The sequence below is a fragment of the Phalacrocorax aristotelis genome, chromosome 12 (assembly GCF_949628215.1).
Source record: "Phalacrocorax aristotelis chromosome 12, bGulAri2.1, whole genome shotgun sequence".
In the NCBI taxonomy this organism is placed as follows: domain Eukaryota; kingdom Metazoa; phylum Chordata; class Aves; order Suliformes; family Phalacrocoracidae; genus Phalacrocorax; species Phalacrocorax aristotelis.
In genome coordinates, this window is record NC_134287.1 from 8,041,764 (window position 1) to 8,061,618 (window position 19,855).

The 19,855-nt window shown below is 45.3% G+C and overlaps 1 protein-coding gene and 1 long non-coding RNA gene across 3 annotated transcripts in view; one reads left to right on the forward strand and one right to left on the reverse strand.

Annotated features, from left to right (window-relative positions):
- Positions 1–288: 288 nt before the first annotated feature.
- On the reverse strand, positions 289–2,160 carry LOC142063472 (uncharacterized). Its single transcript, XR_012662778.1, has 2 exons — positions 2,034–2,160; positions 289–1,105 (listed from the first exon to the last, which is right to left on the reverse strand). It is a non-coding gene; the product is annotated as an uncharacterized LOC142063472 (long non-coding RNA).
- Positions 1,637–19,855, forward strand: part of FBXW4 (F-box and WD repeat domain containing 4) — a 62,837-nt gene continuing 44,618 nt past the window's right edge. Inside the window, exons 1-5 of one of the 2 annotated variants that reach the window (XM_075107251.1) lie at positions 1,637–2,167; positions 12,913–13,008; positions 15,759–15,944; positions 17,124–17,256; positions 19,717–19,811. In XM_075107251.1, the coding sequence (XP_074963352.1) occupies positions 1,902–2,167; positions 12,913–13,008; positions 15,759–15,944; positions 17,124–17,256; positions 19,717–19,811 (776 nt within the window). In that variant the 5' untranslated portion in view covers positions 1,637–1,901. The remainder of the gene's footprint in view (positions 2,168–12,912; positions 13,009–15,758; positions 15,945–17,123; positions 17,257–19,716; positions 19,812–19,855) is intronic. The other variant, XR_012662777.1, reaches the window with a different exon arrangement.

The window sequence follows — 19,855 nt, forward strand, 5'->3', positions numbered from 1 at the left end:
AGTGTGACCTACGTTCTTTGTTCCTAGATGTGAGACTTCACATTTGGCTTGATTGAAATACATACGATTTGATTATACCTAAATTTAACATAGGGTTATGCAGCCATGAGCACCCTCGCCTCTTGCCTGATGCTTTGTGCCTTCTACAAAGCTTTGCTAATAATGATTTCTGATTTTTTTCCAGGTTGCTAGTAAAAATATTCAATAACGTAGGGTTCATAAGCTGTCTCTGTGGGATCCCACTAGAGAAAGACCAACTTGATAATAAATTTGTCTTTACAACAACAATTTAGGATGGAGAAGTCATTCAGTTTTTAATAAATTTAATGTTTCAGACATTGCCAAAGTCTATTACAAAAGAGCTATGTTTAATGTAATCAAAAAGATATTGATATAAAACTGCATTCACACCAAGTTTCCGTAATCTCATGTTAAGAAAAATTCTTCCAGCAAACTCCCTTTCAGTTTGCTACTTAAGTCCTGTACCAGATGTGCTGTTATTTCACCTGAGCTCAAACTTAGGTTGAGAAATTTTTAATTACTTGGGCCATCTGATTCATTCATTATAAATGCTGATAAAACATTTGCTGCCTTCTGGAACTTCCCTGACTTCCAGGGTGTATTGAAACTCAGTGTAAGTAGACCAGACAGTTCCTCAGCCAGCAGTTTTGAACGTCTCACGTATAAGCTTCCAGAGTTGGTGATTTAGTTGTATGAATATTTGAGTGCTTGAGATTACACAGACAAGATGACCTTCTGGAACAGGATGCGAGTACTGTCTAAAGGCCTGTATGCTATGGTAACCTCATTATATGCTGACATTTATTTTCCTACTCCACTGTGCAAAAGGAGATGTAGGCTGTGGTGGGTAAGTAAGTGATACCTGTTCAAAGCATTCTAGGCAGATGATGCACTTCTTACAGTTTATCTATTTTTTCATTTTGAGGAGAAGTTTCCCCAAGCATCTCAGGCTTCTGTAGAGTGGAAAGTACTATAAGAAAGAATAACACAACACTAGACTCATATTTTCCTACTCCACTGTCTGTTGAGGACTACTTTGCCATTTTGGACCAGAATCCTTCTGCGTTGTCAATACTCCAGGCTCCTGTGGATGGCAACAATGTCTCAGTTATTATGAACTGTTCTTTTGTGGCAATGTGCTTGTATATACGTACAGACACGTGTGAAGTTTGAGCACTTTTCAGCCCCTGCTCCGTGGAGCCCTGGGAGGGGGAAGGGGCTGCATCAAAGGGTCCCTGCGAAAAGCCAGCCTCAAATCCACTGTAGCCAGGGCCTGCTCTGATGTGGGGAAGACCCATTCTTTTACGTGGCCCAGCAATTTGGGAGTGTTGAAAACTGCTATGCAGCACCAGATGACCCCTGCTGTCACTTCGCGGGTGACAGGCGCTCCTGACCCTGCTCACAGATAATTAATGAGCATTAATCACCTTACTGTTCACCTTCCTCTGCGGGGGTGCAGTGTCTAGCTGGGGTTGCTGCAGGTGGTGGAGCAGATGCTCTGGTTACCTGGGATCACTATCCCCGCCATTAATTATTTACATTATTAATGAATATGTGGGTCAGGTGGTGTTACTAATCCCGACTCGGAAGAACACGGATCCATGAGCCGAGCCGAGGGGGTCGGGGTGTGTGTGTGTGTAGTTGCGCGGGGGGAGTCCCAGCGGCTCCCGTTAATGAATTAATTCGCTAACGAGGGTGGGCTCGGCGGCTCCGTGCCCCCTCCCGCCCCGGTAGCCACCTCCTCCCCCGGAGGGGGGCAGTGACAGGCAGAGGCTCCTGCCCCATGTGACTGGGGAGCGGCTGCCCCCGTCCATGGCTTGGCCTCCCCCGGGCAGCAGCAGCTCCGGCTCCCGGGGAGGAGGGGCAGGAGCTGCTGCTCCATGGGGAGGAAGGGCAGCCCCCGATCCCCCCCGGCGGAAGGGGGATCCCGGGCCGCCTCCCCCCCCTCCTCCTGCCCCCCCTCCCCGCTCTGGGCCTTACCCGAGGAGCTGCTTCTCCTCATCTGCTCCTACCTGGACGCGCAGGCCTTGGGCCGCCTGGGCCAGGTCTGCCGCCGCCTGCGCTTCCTCAGTAGCCGTGATCTCCTCTGGAGGCGCATAGCCCGTGGCTGCCTCAACTCCGGCTTCACCCAGCTCGGCACCGACCTGTAAGCGCGGCCTTCCCGGCGGAAGGGCGGGGGTGAGGCGGACGCGGCGGCTGGGAAAGGCCGGGGATGCTGCGGCCTAGCTGGTTGCTAAGGGGCGTTCCGCGCTCCTGGCGTAGTCGCTAAGGGGGGCTCCCCGCTGCCGTGAGAGGGCGGAGGGAGGTGGGGTGGGTGGGTGGGTGTGTAGGACTATTCTCGAAGCGCGGCTGCGCCGTCTTTAGCCTGCGCCAAGAGGGGTGGCGAGGGCAGAGGAAGGGCGGTGGGGCCGCCCCGGGAGGGGAGGGACCGTGTGTGGCGGCGCGGGCTGGTGGGGCCTGACCCCGGCCCTGCCCCGGAGGGTTGGGGGTTTGTGGGGAGCCGGCTTTTGTTCCCGCGGGGAGGCGGGCGAGTATGGTGAGGGCTTCCCGGGCCACCTCGGCCCGGTGGGAGCGGCCCTCAGGTGTTGGGGCCTGATGCCCTTCCCAGATCAGCTGGGCACCCCAAACTCCTCCTAACAAAACACATGGGGTCGGGGGCTTCAAGCTAGGGGCGGTGGAAGCACGAGGAAATGGGCAGAGCCGTTGTGTGCAGCTGGGGTGGGTCCTGGGTGCCCACGCTCCCTCCCTGCTTCTGAGCAGTGGCCCCTGGCATAGTCCCAAACACACCTTGGAGAAGAAGCTGCAGGAGAGCAGGGCCTGGGCTGGTGTCTTGGGGATGGGCTGGAGAGTGGGCTTATGTACATTATTAGGTGCGAGAGCCTTCGTGGTGGGGGGCCCCAGGAATACATGTTTCTTAGATTCTTCCACTCATGGAGCAGTCTGCTGGTGTGAGCAGCCTGCTGGTGTAGCTGATGATGGCCGTCACAGAGGAGGTTGACTCTTGGACTGCTGTGGCTTCTGGGTTTTAAAGTTTTGTGGATAGGGGTTGCTTCTCGGCCCCTCCTGGTTCAACAGCACATCGTAGGTTAAGAATAGGTGTGATCCCTCTTGGCTTTGCTGTGTGTGACACCAGCGTCTTTCTAAATGAAGTGCTTTTGGGGCTTGGGCCTTGGCAGTGGTTGGTAAGGACCCAGAGATTGCCTTTCCTCTCTCAAATTTGCTAGTTTATGGAACGCCACTTGGAGGCAGCCATACAATATGGGCTTTTCTTGCTGCTGTGGGATCCCAAGAGGAAGTTTATGTTCTTAGGATCTGTGAATCCCTTTGTATGGTTTCCTTGTAAGTGCCAGGCCAGGATCTTGTTTGTCATCCAGTGACTCACTACTGTTTCTGTAAACATTGTGTTGATGTGAATCAAAAGAAGGGATGTCGGGTTCTGAGGCCTTTCTTGCTGTCCCATATTGCTACCTCAATAGCACAGACCTTAGAGAAACAATTATGGCTCCTGCTGTTAGGAGCAGAGCTTCAGTGGTGCTGAAAATGCTTGTGTTGCATTTTTAGGCCAGCACTTCAACCCGTTAAGTCTTCATAGCTTGAAAGTTAAGCACGGTTCCCTTGGAAGTCAGCAGGAATAAGTGCTGCAGAATGGCCGTGTGTTGGACTCAGTCTACTGTGATATATGATTTTGTCTCCTGAGGAAATGAAGTTCTGTATTTTTCATTAAGAGTAAGGTGGTACTATGCTCCTTCAATTGCAGGAGGGATCAGGTGTACAGCAGAGCAGGTGCAGTGTATGTAAGGACCACCACTTCCCCCTGCAGAGGAATTCAGGTCTATAAACAACTACAGAAGAGGTTTGCTAGGTCAGAGGGTTTAAGTGAATGGAAGGCTGCTTGAGTATCATAAGCTCCCAGGGATTTCAGTGTTGTTAGGTTTGCTACGAACAGGGTTTTTTTTTGTAATTCTAGGACGTGCTTTTGTGCTGAGTCCTATTTTCAAGTTTTCTTTAAACAACTTTAGTTCTGAGTGCTGCTTTTAGCGTTGGTTGGCACTGCCCTGGTCCTAGGGAGTTCAATCATGGGTAACACACCAGGTGACATTACAAGCTGGTTATGCAGGAACCTTGAGATATATCTAGAGGATGAGTCCTTTAATTACTTTTAACTTCATGGAAGGCTTAGACAATCTTCAGTTCTTTGAAATAGCATGCCAGATCTTACGGAGAATACCTGAAGGCCAAGACCTTCTTTTCCCTGTGTGGCGATCCAGCATCTCAGTGCAGTTGCAGCAGTTTAGCTCCAGTTGGGTAGACTGCTCTGGCAACAGATAAAAGACAAGGACATAATCACAGTACAGGTGGGTCTGGGTATCTGTACATCTCCAGAAGAACCAGCACAAGTGCATGTGTTGAGCTGTTGTACAGCTGTAAAATTTGTGCTTAGCTGAAGAAGAGTTTAATACTCTCTGTGGCAGCTTGAGGGTTTTAAATAGCCATGCCTCTTCCATACCACTTGCTCGCATGCATGTCTCCAAGATCAAGAGCAATCTCTAAGATTGCTGCTCTTGCAGTTGAGGGAGAAAGATTTGCAGAGAGGCTATATTTTATTTAACTAACTGATACAAGTTGGGAAGGGGGTTGAGGTAAGCTTCTGTGCACGTAGTCTTTCTTCCTGATAGTAATTCTAAGTGGTAACCCAGTAGGTTGCTCGCTGAAGGTTAAATTTGAGCTGAGTAGGTATTTAAGCTAAAATATCACTAGGTGAATAGAATGGTGATGAAGATGATGGATAGCTGGATCTTCTTGATAACTGTGCTTTCTTAGTGATATAGAGTAAATCTTGAGTTTGTCAAGCTTGGGTTTGACTCAAGAGCTGAAGATTCTGTTGCACGTTCTGGGTAATGTTGCATGAGGTGAACATTGGGTTTTGCTTTTAAGAGGTTTTTTGTGCAATGCTGTCCACAATTGAGAAAGCAAAGGCTGGAATCGTTTATGGTAAATGTACTTAATGAAATAACGTGCATGGTTCTAACATTAGGTCTTAAACTGATGGTCCCTGAGAGGCTGGCATAAGTTAAAAACTAGTCTAGGGAGTATTTACTGTTTAAAACAAAAAAAAAATCTCAGCATAGTTTGATCATTTCTGCTGTTAAATGGCTTTTGATAAGCCATCTGTTAATGCTTTGTAAATAGAGATAAATTTGAGCCTAGAGTGTAAGATAGCTGTGAAACTTATCCCCCTTCCCCATTTTTTAAAAGGGTGATTAACTTGAAAATGACACCATTTCTTTAAAATGTTTTTTCTGTTAGGTATATCTTCAGATAATTGCAACAGGAAGATCAGAGGGAACAGGCTTTAGCTTGTATGTGAAGCAACTGTTCACAGTCAGCTTGCTTATAAAACTTGTTTCCGCTGAAATAGGGCAGAGAAAGTTTATAAGAAACTGGTTGTAAAACCCTAACTGTTAGCAGCATGGAAAAGAGAAATTGTAGTGTACCTGAAATGATTTGATTTAATTTTTAAAATTATCTACTTCTCATCCTGACTATCTACCTTTAAAAACTGCCAGCTATGGTTATCTCAGGACACATACTTAGGCTTAAAAAATGTTAAACTGATTTGCTAATGTTATCAAAGGAAGATGGGGACTTAATCCCAGACACTAGTTGTTACACTGAAAGGCATATTCATAGTCTTGTATCTGCCCTTTCTGGTAGATTCAGCTAAGTGGGAGCTGTGGATGTAAGCAAAGTTAAGTATTTAAGATATTGATTCAGTCGTGCACTTGCAGAAGAAGAAAGAAGTTGGCTTTGAGCAATGTTTCCGTACACTTTATTCCTTGGGGGGCGGTGGTGGGGGAATCACTAGATTTGCATCAGTGTGAATTACTGTATATTAAGGACAGCAGGGCCTGGCTTGGAAGGGTTCTTAAAGTGTATTCTTAGTGTTAAAAATGTGCTTTTTCTTCTCTGAGTCAGCAGTAAGCAAATGCTTAACAGAATGTTGTGTCGGTATTATGGAAGCATAGAGTAGTTTTAGATGGATGTGGTTCTTGGCACCTGTCCTACAAGCCTCTCTGTCTTGTCTATGTCTTGTTCTGTATAGTCATGTTAATCTTATTTGTAGACTTGTACTGCAACAAGACCTTGTCATGGGGATGGTAAAAAGATAGTCCCTATGCTGAAGATTTTTGCTTCACTCAGTAGTAGGAGCTGCTGAAGCAAGAGTGGAGCCCTGACGTAAGGTGAATGGAGCATTTTTGTTCCAAAAACGCATGGCAGCATATCACAGAAAAGTTAAGGATTAAGAACACTTTCTGCAGCTAACTGCAGCTGAGCAGTAGCACAAAGCCTTTGGGGTTTTTGGTGAGTATAGTGATATTACAGTTGTGTCTGGTAGTCTGTGTCTGTTTTGCCAGCTGTTGTACAGGCCTAGCAAGAGCAGTCTCTGCCTTGATGAGCTTGCTGCCTAAATAGCCAGGGTAAACAAGGGCTGGGAGGGCAAGCTGAGGCAGGGAGATGTCAACCAAGCTGCCCTCTGTGCAGCAGGTCAGTGTCAGAGCCAGGAATAGCAGAGGGTGTTTTAAGCCTTCATCCAGTGCCTGCCTGCTGGACCACCTTGGACTGGAGAAATCGGAGAGGCAAAAAGCTCCTTGCAAGGTGATTCTTTATTTAAAGCATGGAGGAAAGGAATAAAGTTGCAGCTGGGCTAAACTTATTTCCTCTTTGTTACAAAGGAATTTTAGAGGGCAAGTTAAAAGTTGCAACCTAAATAGCTTGACAACATGCTCTTTGTAATATATTAATAGCTGTTGTCAAAATACAGAAATGTTCCACTGCATGTTTTCTCTCTCTGACTCCTGTTTGGCCTTGCCCTCTAGAATCATGGTATATTCTGCAGTTCAGAGAAACAGGTTCATTAATGGATGAATTTATCGTCTTTGTGTATTTAAGAGCTTGTGTAAGCATTTCTGTGAGTTAATAAAAGCTGTGTTTTCTCCAGATCTTGGAAAAATACATACACCTGCAGGAGCAGGAAATGGCCAATCTTTGCAAGTCAAATCCAAACGCAAACTGCAGCAATCATAGGAGACCTCTGCCTTCAGTATTGGAGGGGGAGGGAGTGTGAAAGCCTGTAAAGCTGCTCCAGTTTCCTTCATCTTTTTAAAACTTGTTTTACAAAAGTTTCATTACTTTAAGTCAGAAATTAAGTAGGCAACGAACTGGTGTGGATGGTGCAGAGGGGAATACTCTGGGGAGGATATTGCAATAACAGCAAAAGCCTGGAAGAGGGCACACAGCTATTGCTTTGTACTGGAAAAGTCAGAGATTTTTAGAAACTTCTGTTAGATTTGTTCTTATTCCATCTTTAAACTGATAATTCTGAGCAGGATAGATCTGCTAGGACAGCTTCTCAATATTGAAACTGCTTCTTGTTCGGGGAGTGTGAAATTGTTTCTAAGAGTTCTTTGAGGCCTGCCTACCCTTCCCTTAAAATCTTGACAAGTTCAAAGTGGAAGAAGAATTTTATCTAGTTCAGGGCTTAAAAAAAATGCATGCTCTGCTTGTTGCTATTATCCCTGTAACCTGCATAACCGAACTAGCTATGGGTTGTTTCGCTCTATCCGAATGCTACTCTGACAGTCTACTTTTTCAAATGAGAATATTCATTACAACTATTGAGCACCTGCAGGTTTTCTCAGATCTTCCCAGGGCTGTGCATTTTTTTGAAGCAGCCCAGATCTCATCCCCGAAAAGCTACATAAGTCCCTGAGAGAGGCCAAACCCTGCCTGGAATTTCTAGCCATGATCCCATTGCAGTCACTTGTAAGGGAGAAGGCATCTGATGGCAGAGTAGTCTGGCTCAGTCGTGGCAATGATGATTTTCTTGTAAAGCCCATGTGAAGGTATGTGTCTTTGCTGCCTGTACAGAAATTTACCTGCAGCTCTGGCTCTTTTTAGAGTCTCTGGCTTCTTCATGCAGGTGAATTGTTAATGAGAGCTGTGAGGTGGAGCGTTAAACCTGCACAGCCTAGTAACATCTAACTGCATTAGCATAGGCACACCAAAGGAGGCAAGGAACAGCGAGAGAACAGTCTGCAGAGCTCCCATCCATCTCAGAGTTATTGGAACCCATGTCAAGTAGGAAGGGGGGGAGCATAGAAGACAGACTGAACCTCGCGGTAAGCTAAATAAGGGTCATGTACTAAAGGAATTCAGGTGGAATTTTTGTCCTGGAAGAGACGTTTTGAAAGTCAGCCGACTTGTTGAGGACAGCAACAGGAGCTCCTGACGTAAATAGCTTTTCCCTCTTGGCTGTCTGTTGGTGGCCCATGACTTGTAACTGCACTGAGACCCTGCCACTCAACAGGTGTGTCCGGACTACACAAATAAGTGCAGTTGGTCCCTGTGTTAGACAACCCTGCCACAGGGCCAAGGTTGAAAGTGGGGCTTAGCCACTGTGACCTATTTGTTCCTCTATATGACCTTTCCAGTCAGACTGGTGACAGCTTTTATGCAGATAGCAGATTTTGTCCATGGAAGAGATTCAGTCTCAGCAGGTCTCTGCAGACTTGCATTTCCAGATGAGCTCGTCAGCACTTGTAGCAAAACGTGAAGGATTTTGATGGGTTAGGATGCCCCATGCAGCTGGGAAAATATACAGTATGACATTTTGGTGTTATCTTCTGTAACATGGTATATGTTGTTGCAGGCACTGTTGTTTTGGCACATGCTGAAATTGTAGACGGCCAGTAGGAATCTCTTCGGGATGTAGTAAAGCACAGAAGGTCTTGCTATTGCAGAAATACCATTTCTGGTGGTAAAGGAGTTTGGCTGGGGAGGAGATCATTGAAGGCAAAAACTGGTGGAGGTGAAGCTTTAGGAGGAGATGTGCTTAGTCTCTGGCTGAATGATTCTTTCTTTCATTGCTTTCTTTTGGGGCCCAGGCCAGTGACTGCCATGGTGGCTGAGGTCACCTGGGTCACTGGTGCTGCTGGGGATAGTCCCAGTCTCTCACTTCAGCAGCTGGGTAGTAGGCTCCAGGAGGAATATTATATTTCTTTTGGTAACTCTGCCAAGAAGGAGAGGAAATCCATAATTTGAGCAAAATACTTCTAACTTTTTTTGAGGGTGGGGTAAGGTAGGAAGGGGGAAATGAAAAATCCTTTATAAAGGGTTGCTTGGGATGACTTTTATCCTAAAACTCTTTTGGATTGTAAGAAATGATCAGCTTCTTTTTCTTAGTGTTAACAAAGTCTTTGTAAAGGGACTTCCATCAGGAGTACGTGCAATTGGATAAGTGCGTTAGCTCAGGTCACTTATTGCACCATGTGGTTTGGGATCCTGATGGAGTGCTTTTTGGATTAATTAGCTAATAACAAAGATAGCCTCATGTGTTCTGGATCATATAACTTTATCAGCTGTTGATAATTGTGATGCTCTAGCAGAGGTGATAAAATGATGGACTCTGGGCTTCAAGAATATTTTGCTTGAATTTCATTGAGTTTTCACATTCAGTGTTCACTGGTTCCTTCATCCCATGTTTCCTGTCATCCTTCTAGGATGACGGGCTCTATTTCAGTTGCTTTCTGATGCAGGGCTCTGTAGGTCCTGGTAAAAATAGCTGTCCTTTCTCAGTGAGCCAGCTTTCAAGAACCTTGAAGTTCATTGTTGGGTGGTGTCTCCGAGAATGTGAATGCCCAGGTCTTGATTTCACAGAGCACTTAAGCGTGTACTGAATTTTAAGCATGTGGGTTATTGTTTTGCTGGATTGCATACTAGGAAAGGTCACGGTGCTCATTGGCTGGTGGATAGTGGTCCCGCCACAGCATTTTACATAGCATTTGTCTTCAGGAGAATAACCCACCTTATGAACCTTTGGATGTTTGATCCAGTTGCTGAAGTGGGAGGTACTTGGTTAAGTCAACCACTCTGTGTAGATGTGAGGTCTGTTGATTGTCTCAGGTCATCATGGAACAATTCTTAAAGGTTTGCATGTATAGAAAGTGTGTCAATCATGATCAAAGCAAAACAGTGTTTGTAGGGGAGAAAAGGTTCTTTTTTATCAAATGATTAAGTTTATACGGTGATGCCCTTTTTAACTTTCTAAGATTTGACAACTGCTCTCATGCATTGCTGGGATGCTTGACACCTTTTTTTGACGTATTCTGGCAGTTGCTATGGGGGTACTGTTGAGGAAGCAAATAAAATTACTGAATTATATCTCAGCACTTTATTCTATCAATGGGCTTGATTTAACTTCTGTTCTGGTATAGGGGATGAAATGTCTCTGGCCAACACTTGAAATTATTGCAGTTCAGTCTCTGCTGCTCTGGTATTGGCAAAGGAGAGGGATGAATCAGTCCAATTTCTACATCCCCTTTTTCTTGACTTCCATATGTTCTGTCCCCTTTCTTGCCTCTATTTTGGTTAAATATCTGGGAAATGAAAGGTGGATGCTTCTAAGACATGTTTAAATGAGCTGGATCCAGAACTGATATATGGAAGAGACAGGCTGAATGAATAATAAATCTATTAACAGTAAAGAAACAAAAATACAAAACAAACAAAACCTCCCAAAACCCCACTAGACCCTCCCCCATATAGTCCTCCCCACCCAAGCCTCAACCTTCCAGACAGGAACTGTTGATTTGTGTGGAAGAACAAGGTGTCTGTTACAGGAGTAACTGCAATAGGGCACTGGTACAGTGGGCCAAGCCAATGTGTGACTTTTCTAAAATTCTGCTTTGAGCAGCAGGAGGATCAAGGCCTGCCCCCAATTAGAAAAGTGACCAGCAGTGCAACATGGAGGCTGCTTTTTTGGCCTTAGATTCACCTTTTTCAGAGCCTTGGAAATTACATCTAGTCTTAGTAGAGTTTGTGTGTTGAGCTCAGGATGTCTGGTTGGGCCAGTACGCATCAGGAGGGGGTTGTGGCATAAGTGCGTTTTCCATCACTGTGCAAGCTGGTGGCTTAAAATCTGTATGGGGGGAGAACTTAACTGAGGGTTGAGTGTGGGGAGGAGAAGTGTTTCGGAGTAATGAATGGAATTGGATGTAGGCGGAGAGTCTGAGCTCTCTGTCTGGGAGAGTAATAAGCAATGAGTAGGCTGTTGGACCTGACCTGACTTTACAGTGCTGTGCATTCCTCATCTCAGACGCTATCTGGCCCCAGGAGCTCCTGCAAGTTCTCCCTTTTTAAAAAAGGAATTCCTCCTCTTGCAGCCTAGACTAACTCTATAGTTTTATTATTTTATTTTTTTAAAGGGTTAGGAAAAGTAAAGAGCTTGTAGCTTCCTCAGTGCAGTTTTATTTGGTGTGGCTCTACTGATCATAAACTTAGAGATGCAAAGCTTTCTAGGGGGCGAAAAGCTTTTCTGTGTGTGGTTTCTGTTTTTGTTTAAAATGGGTCACATGCCCAGGAATGCGGTCAAATTATAATGGTGACTAAGTGCCGGAAAGCATAGAAAAGGGGAGGGAAGGGTGAGCAGAAAAAAGGAGCCTGAGGCTATGGAAGGAAGGCTGGGAAAATGAGAATCTGGCCAGGCCCCAGGGCCAGGTTAGAGATTCCTACACCCATTAACAACCATAGGAGATATTTATTTACAGGGAGCTAATCTTTGTTTTAAAAATGGCAGAGTACCCAAAAATCCCACTTTTGGGAAGTGGGTTGGGGACACAGTAGGGATGGGAGGAGGGAACTGGTTCTGTTCAGGCACCAGTCCCCGTCTCAAGGATCTTCTGTTCATCCTGTACATCTGGGAACATTGGCTGTTGAGAAATGCATGAAGGGGGGGTAAACTCTTGTAATCTAGTAAGTGGTTCACAACCCCTAGTTACAAAGGATAACTTCAAGAGTTTCTTCTTGTTTGTACTTCCCTGATCTTTTCTACCTAAGCAGCTCCACCAAGGATACTGAATAATTAAGTTTATGATATGAGAAAGATTGGAGCTAAAGCTGCCTTACTTAGCCCCTCTTTAATCATGAAAGCAAAACAGATGTTGAACAGCTGCTTGAACTGGGTATGTTCATGTAGACTCTAAGGAGACCTTGGTCCCAGGTCTCTGTGGTACCTACCTTTTGTCACCACTTGAGCTGTGTTGATCTTGGCTTGTTTCAGCTCATCCCAATAACTTTGATTTGTATCCCAGCAACTGCTTATGAACTACAGTCTCTCTTCTAGTAACTCTGGAAAATTCTCTACTTAGAGTCAGACAATGATGTGGGGGAATTCTCTATCCTTTGGTGAGCTGCTGCAAAAGATAGTTCGTTTTTCTGTGCATGTGCATTGGGTGGTTATAGATGGATAAATTTTATTTTCAGTTTGAACATACCTTGATTTCTAATTATTGCATCTGGTTATGTGATTGTCAGGCAGGTGAGGGTCTGGAGCAGTTTCTTTACTAGTCTTCTGGCTAGATGCACTCTTCTAGCTTCTAGTTTGTGTTCTCCTGACTAGTGTTTCGTTTATCTGCTCTTGTATGGTGTTGTCCATATCTTTACTGGCTTTCTTTAGTCTCTATTAGACGAGTGATGTCCTGTTTCTCTGGTTGTTCTGGTACTTTCTTTCCTTGTCATTCTTTTGATTACATTTTTGTCTGAACTTGTGTTGCATTCAGTATACTAGATCAGATCTTGATCGGATTTAAGGCTTGTACACTAGTGATCATCAGGCTTTCTTTGCTGGTAAGCACCCACTCTGCTCAGTGTTCCTTTCTTGTCAACTCTCACGAGTGCACTTGCCCTAGTGTGGCTCAGGCACCATCAATGTTTGCCAGTTCATCATTTGTGGAAACAGAGTGAGGGCATACCTGTGACCAGCCTGAGTGTGTTTGTTGTCTGTGTAGCATCAGTCCTGGTTGCTAATCTCATCTCTCTTCCTTTTGTCTGCAGAGCGGCTGGCATTCCAGTGAAGGAAAGGGTGAAAGTATCTCAGAACTGGAGACACGGACGTTGCCGAAGGGAGGCGGTCCTGAAATGGAAATGCAAGCAAGTGGCTCCTTTCTCTTCTACTTCGTGCTGTGTCTGCTGCTGCAGGGCCTTGGCTTTGCATCTGTGCCCAAAATGAGATGTTTCCTGTTCCTGGTGATCCACGGGGTCTTACAAGTGATATTGCTGGCCTGTTTTGGATGTTGCTGACTAGCTGGACTGTGGGCTAACTGGAGTGGCTGTTTGGCCCTAGAGATTCAGTCTGACAGTCAAGAGCTGCTCTCTTAGTAAGAGCTTGAATTTGGCATTGTTCTGATCTGTGCAGTTCTAGTTGGATTTAGTGATCCACTACAGATTTCAAACTGTTAATGTTCATATCTATTGCTGTGTACCATGAGCATCTTCCTGTCCTCCTCTGATAATGAGCATGGCTTGATCCCAGACGTGGTCCTGTGTCCCCTCAGAATGCTTGGTTTGTCTCCTGTGCTTTAGCCCGGCTCCTGGTTTGGATGTACAAATCTAAAATGGTGATTGCCATTCTTCTACCATATGCTTCCCTCCTTCACTTAAAAAAAAGGAAGAAAAAGCATATTTGACATTAACAAGAGGAGGTTGTTGTTAAATTCTTGCTTGCAAAGGCATACTCAGCTTTCAAAGCAGAGTATAAGATAGGTCTCTTGTCTGAACAGCACATCTAAATTTTCAGCTTTCACATCATTAGACAGAAGGAGAAATGAGAGAGACTATGGTTTGTTAGACGCTAAAGAACAGGGACCCGCTACTGAGCTTTCATGCCTTTTTGTGCTGTGTAGATCGAAGCGATGAATAATGTACCTATGCTTGTATAAAGTCCTGGGAACAGCTGTAATGAGCAGAGTGGTTTTTGGGGCAGGTTGTATACCTGCCTTTGAAGTGCTTGCGAGCTTGTGACCATCTGTGAAGACCAGCTCTGTGGATGTTAAAGATCATTGCTAAACCAGCTTCCCAAGTGAAAAGGCAAGGACTGATTTAATGAGGCCACCATCCAAACTGCATCCTCTAATTTTCCTTTATCCTGCTTCAAATTTGTTACTTCTCCTTATGAAAAAGCCATAGAAAAAGGTAAAAAGCTAAACTGCAGCAGGAGGAGAGCCACAGAAACTGGCTGTAGTCTAGGTAAGCTGGATATTCACTTGCTTTTAGAGGACTGCGTAGGAGTTGGAGGAAAGAAGGGGAGATCAAAGTCTGCCTAAAACCAAAGCTGCTGCTCCAAAGATGCCTCTTACTTTTTTCATGCATATGATCAAGTCCCAAATGAACACTGTAACCTATGCTCACCGGCTTTGTCCATGTGACTAAAAGCCTGTTATTGGAGATTAATGCAGGCAAGCAGGAACCTTCTATCTAATAAGCAATCTGTCCTCTTGCTTGTTTCTAGTCCCTCATTGTGATGTTATGAGGTGTGGCTCTGCCTTATGGCTCTGCAGACACAGAAAATCATGACCTCTGAGGATGAATGATTTGCAAAAAAGGCAGAGACAGGTTTTTGAGAAGCCCCCCTGATTTCAAACAGTTTGTTCCTGAATAGATTGAAAACTGAAAGGCTGCTCGGTGTAAAGGCTCTGATTTTGCTCAGTGTTTGCATGGGTATTGGTGCACTTGGCCAATGACTGCGGAGGGAGACAATTTCACACATCCGTGCGCCATAGGACACGAGTCCCATGTCTCTCTGTATCTGGCCTTGCCATATCCAGAAGGCCTATTTGCTGATTCTCTGGAGGCTACACAAAAGCAAGATCTTGAGGAAAGAGAGCACTTCCTAACTGTGCATTGTAGTCCATTCTGTTTTCTTTATTTTGATTTTGTTTCAAGAGTAAATAAACTTCTTGTGATAACAGACTTGAATCAGACGTTGCTTGAGTGTCTCCTTGCTCTCCCACGAAGTGAAGTGTATTTTACACTCCGATCTTCCAAATGCTTTGGAACAGCTTCTTTAGTAGTCTACTGCTCTTGGCCTGGAACATGCCTGCAGAAAGCTGCCACTGTCCCGTAGATAGCATGAGGCAGATAGGATGTATGGGCTCTTCTGGAAGATGGGCAACAAAAATCAAGAGACATTACTCTGCAATTGCTTTTGGCTCAGCAGTGGAAGAGGTGTGAATGTAGAAAAATATTTCCTCTACAGGATGAGCACAGTTCTTGGATAGCCTCAGGCTTACCCTGCTGCTTTATGTATTAGCATACAGAGAATGCAGGGGGTGGAGGACATTATAGGAAGACCTGTGTTACTTGATGTGACGTGCTCCCTGCTCAGACACGCGTGAAACAGTGGCAGCTGTGTGGTCTCTTCTGGGCAGTATCAGGACTGACTGTTTGCACTAAGAGCCTTATATTGAAGGCTCCGTTAGAAGTGCTCAGTATAGCTCACAAATGTCTGATAGTCTAGTTTCTTAAAAAGTACAGAGCTCATGAAGAGGGTTCAGGGAGCCTTAAGTGTTTCCTATCTAAACTCACTAGACTCTTGGCCATCTTCTTTTTCGGAGATTCCATGCTGCTTTTTCCTCAGCTCTTGGTTAGAAAAATGCCAGCAATGTGATTTGCTTTGTATGCTGCTGGCAAAGCTTCACTTCTTAGCTGTGCTACTATATTAACCCCTGCTTTTGCGGCAGCTCCAACTTCAGTTTTCTTGAGTGGGCATTTGCTTTTGTTGATATGTTTACATATGCAATCTTTATTTTTTTTCTTTTTGTATGTAAGGTTTTTTATTTTGTCGAGTTTTCTCGTCCCCACCCCTGCACTCCCCCACCCCCCAATCTGCTGTCTGTTTGCAGTTTGATGCCCTGGATGGAGCTGGATGGCGAGTATCTCTACCTGTCTCAAGCGGAGAACATCCAGGCCTACCGGCTTTGCCCAGATGGTGCAGGTTTGCAGCGTCACCCTCAGGCTATCTTCTCTGGCCACCAGGAGGATGTGTGTCGCTTTGTTCTTGTCAACTCCCACATCGTCAGTGGAGGGGGGTAAGTATGGATGAATGAAGGGGCTCAAGGAGTGTGGCAGTGAAGTTGGAAGGGTTTTGTGTAACTCCAGCCCAGAGCAGAGGGGTCAAACTTGCTACACAGTGTCCTCATGCTTGGCTGCGTTCAAGTGCTGTTGCTTCCTTGTTTATGATTTGGTTCTGTCCTGAAAAAGCTTCTGTTGCAGTAGTGGAGGAACCGAGTCTCATGCTGTTGACCTTATAAAGTGTCCTTTTCTCTTTTGAACTTCTGTAGATGTCCACAGGATTGTTTAATCAGAATTGACTGATCAGACAATCCTGCCTGATGTGCAATTTTAATTTCTTTCCCTGTTAGTCAGAGTGGCTAGACTGTGTTCTAGTATTCAGAACGGCTGGTTAAGTGGGACTGCAGTGGTGCACAAAGCTTTCTAGAGACAAATGTATGTTTATTAGACCTACTGATACAATTGTGAAGAGGGGGAAAACTGCCAAGCATTCCAGCACACACACACTTCTCCAATTAATTTTGCATTTGACTGGCCTTTTTCAATTACAGCAAATGGCAGAACTGTTATTTGCGAAGTTTTAGCTATTAATATACACAGCACTTAAGTACAGAATTGGGAGATGCAAGCATGGCTGTCTGCCCTGGGTATCTTTGAGACTCTCCACTGTGAACTGTAGCCCAAAATTCAGGTGAAAATGAAGGCATGCATTTAAAATTCCAGTAACTGTATTGGCTGAAAGACCGTCTAAATGTCTTTGTAGTTAATTCAAAGTACAATACCCTGCACAGCTGCTCTGAAATGAATGAAAGGCTGAGGCTTGGACGTGGGTGAGAATGACCTCTCACTTGTTGCCTTACTCCAGTCATTCAGCATCCAGCCAGGGTTCTGGCAAGCTCCAAGCAGTAGGAGGAGGAATGGCTGCTCTGTTAGTTTCTGCAGCTTAGCACAAAGTGGAGGGTGGAAAGATAGGCAGGAAAATTATGTGCAGCAGATCAGGCTTTGACTGGCCAGATGTGGGATTGCAAGAGAACAGGTAATGTGTGAGGAATAGAGGGTTAATAATGCTGCATGAATTTCAGCTCCCATGAGAGATCAGTCCTGGTCTTTGTGGCACTCCTAAGCACTAATGGAAGGTTCATGGCTGAGGGAGGTGCAACTGATACAGACTCCTTCCCTGGGGATTTGTTTTTTAGAGATGGAAATATTGTCCTTCACAAGATACATGGCTCCTACAGCGTCAAGTTTGCTGCGCATGAACAGGAGGTGAACTGTGTGGACTTCCAAGGTGGCCTCATTGTCAGCGGCTCCCGGGACAGATCAGCAAAGGTGAGCAGTGATGTTCCAACAGCTGCAGGTGCTGCTGCAGAGGTGACCTCAGAGGTCTTGCACCAGGAATGTTTAAGTGTCAGCAGAACCAGCTGTGAGCCCTGTCTTATGTGTCTGCAAGAGGACCGCTGGGTATCTTGGCGTAGGCTCACATCTCTGAAAAGGTGCTTGGCACGCCAAGCTTTTAAGAAAGAGATTTGGCAGTACTTTATGACATCAGCTGCTGGTTTAAACTGGGCAGTGCAGAAGGTGGCAGCTGATGTTTTGCTTCTTTCAGTGTACATTGGTCTAACAGTGCAGCAGAGATCCATGCCAGTTAGTCTGAAATTTGCCATTTGTATCTCAAGCACATCCTTGCTTTGTGATGCAGTGCTGGTGCTGCTTCACATGCTCTGTTGTATATTTGATCTCTTTAAGGAATAGCATGATGTTTGGTGTTTTTTCTGGTTTTGTTTTTTTTAATGGTGCTTGGTTTGCAAACCAGGACTGAAGTTAGACTATGAATACTGTTAGCTCCCATTTTTCTCTTCCAGTTGATATCACTGAATCCTGTCGTATAATTTTTGGCGATTTCTTTTTGAGGCAGGACCTTGTTGATTTTTGTCCTTCTGGATCTGGTTGGCAGTGCTGTGTTCCTACATGGACCTGGAGAGTTGTTCTCCTGTGCTGTAACCAGCTCTGTTTCAGTAGTTTAAGAAACTCTGCGTAGGTGTTTCACCCTTGTCCTGCTAGCACAATGCAGTACCTGTAGGAACTTCACAACCACTTGTTTCATTGTTAGAAGTGGTTGCTGAAAGCTTTGGCTGTTGCTCAGAGAAGGCTGATGGATGCTCTTGGTCCCTGGTGCATATCGTAGAGCGTTAATGGAGGTAAGAGGAAAAACTGCTATTCCTGTTCTGCAAGAGGGGAAGTTGAGGCAAAGAAAGATTTAAATACCTCTTTCAAGGTTTTATAGGAAGTGTGTGGTAATGGGTAACTATCTGACATGTTGCTGAGCAGCGTGACCCTCTCTGTTCTCGTTGGTCCCTCTGTATGGGTGTACTCTTGGGTAAAAACATTCCCAAGTTGAACAGTGCTCAGATGCAAAGAGCACTGTTGCCTCCTGGGAGCAAGGCCTTGATGCTGCTTGTCTCACATTTAAGCAGGGCTGCTCCTCTGTGTTCTGTGGAGTGTCTTTGCTGGGAGAGTGCCTTCTTGCTGCTTCCCCAGCAGCCAGAGGATAGACCTCCCCGACCTTGAGAACAAATTCCTGAAGGCTGGGGAATTTAAGGCTGTTTTTCTTGGAGGTAGTGTGAGATCTTGCCCACCCATTGCTCTCCACAGCGTAGGCTCTAGGGATGTTCACCTCTTTTTTTTTTTTTTTTTTTTTTTTATCATCTCTTTTGTAGGCTGCCTTGTTTGCATGAGTGAGACTCTTGGAGGGTGGAAGGGAATCCCTACCAGCCTTTTAAAGGGGCTCTAAGTGTCTAAGCTATTGAGGGCTCTGCTGAGTGTTGATTAGGACTAAGCCCTGAAGAGCTGCTAATGTACATTCCTGTGTGATAGGCACCAGATAGCGTGCTCTGAGCAATATTTTTAACCTGTGGGAGATAGGGATGCCTTAAAAGAGTTAAGCTTTGCTGCTGCTTTTGCTGACACTAGGTGCTAAATTCCCCGCTGACAAGAATAGCCTGCAATCCTGGGCATTATCAACAAACAAACAAATAAGGCACTCCTAGCTTTGAAGTCTTGAAGTGAAACACTGGGGGTTGGTTATAGAAAACTGGGGCCTTGAGTCCTATGGGGCAAGAATGAGGGCAAAGTGGGGAAAATGAGGGCCATCAGCAGAGGCCCCAGCAAGAATCTGGGGGACTTTATTAGGACTCAAAAACAAAGCAGGGTGTGTGGTGGACTGGTGGAAGGGAGTGTGCATGTACACACAGATGGGGGCAGGAAGAGGTTCTTTCACATTGTCAGTGAGCAAAGGGAGGGCCTGGTTGAAAATAGTCTGGGGTACACTTAAACTTGGTTGAAAAGAGGTGGGTTTATAAAAAAATATTGTACAGGATAATGAACAATTTCATAGACAATATGAATGGAAATTTTCTGGGGATGGTACATAGTCTTCCCACACTGTTCAAGGGAACAGCAGATTTGAACAAATCCCACTTCTTGTTTATTTAACTACAGAATATAAGTCTCCGTGTTGAGTGCTGCCCTAGAGAATGTGTGGTAATGGGGGTGCTCTCTCTGTTACCAGTGGGATGGAAGGTGATACGCGTAAGCTGAATCTCTGTGTAACTTAGTGCTTGTTTCTGCCAGTGATTGAAGGCTCTGCTCCTCAAAATAAGTAATGGGAATTCAGGGAGAGGATCTCGGGGAAGGTGAGCATGCTGGTTTTGGTAGCTCTTCTAGCACAACGCTAGCAGCTTGCATCCTACCTTCTGGGTGATATAGCATAACATGCATCTCTCTCTTTAGGTTTGGTCCCTGTCCGCGGGCAGAGTTGGGCAGTGTCTACATACAGTGCAGACAGAGGATCGAGTGTGGTCCATTGCTATCAGCCCATTATTAAGGTAACTGAGATATCTTTATTCCCAATTTCCAACAGAGAGAAGTA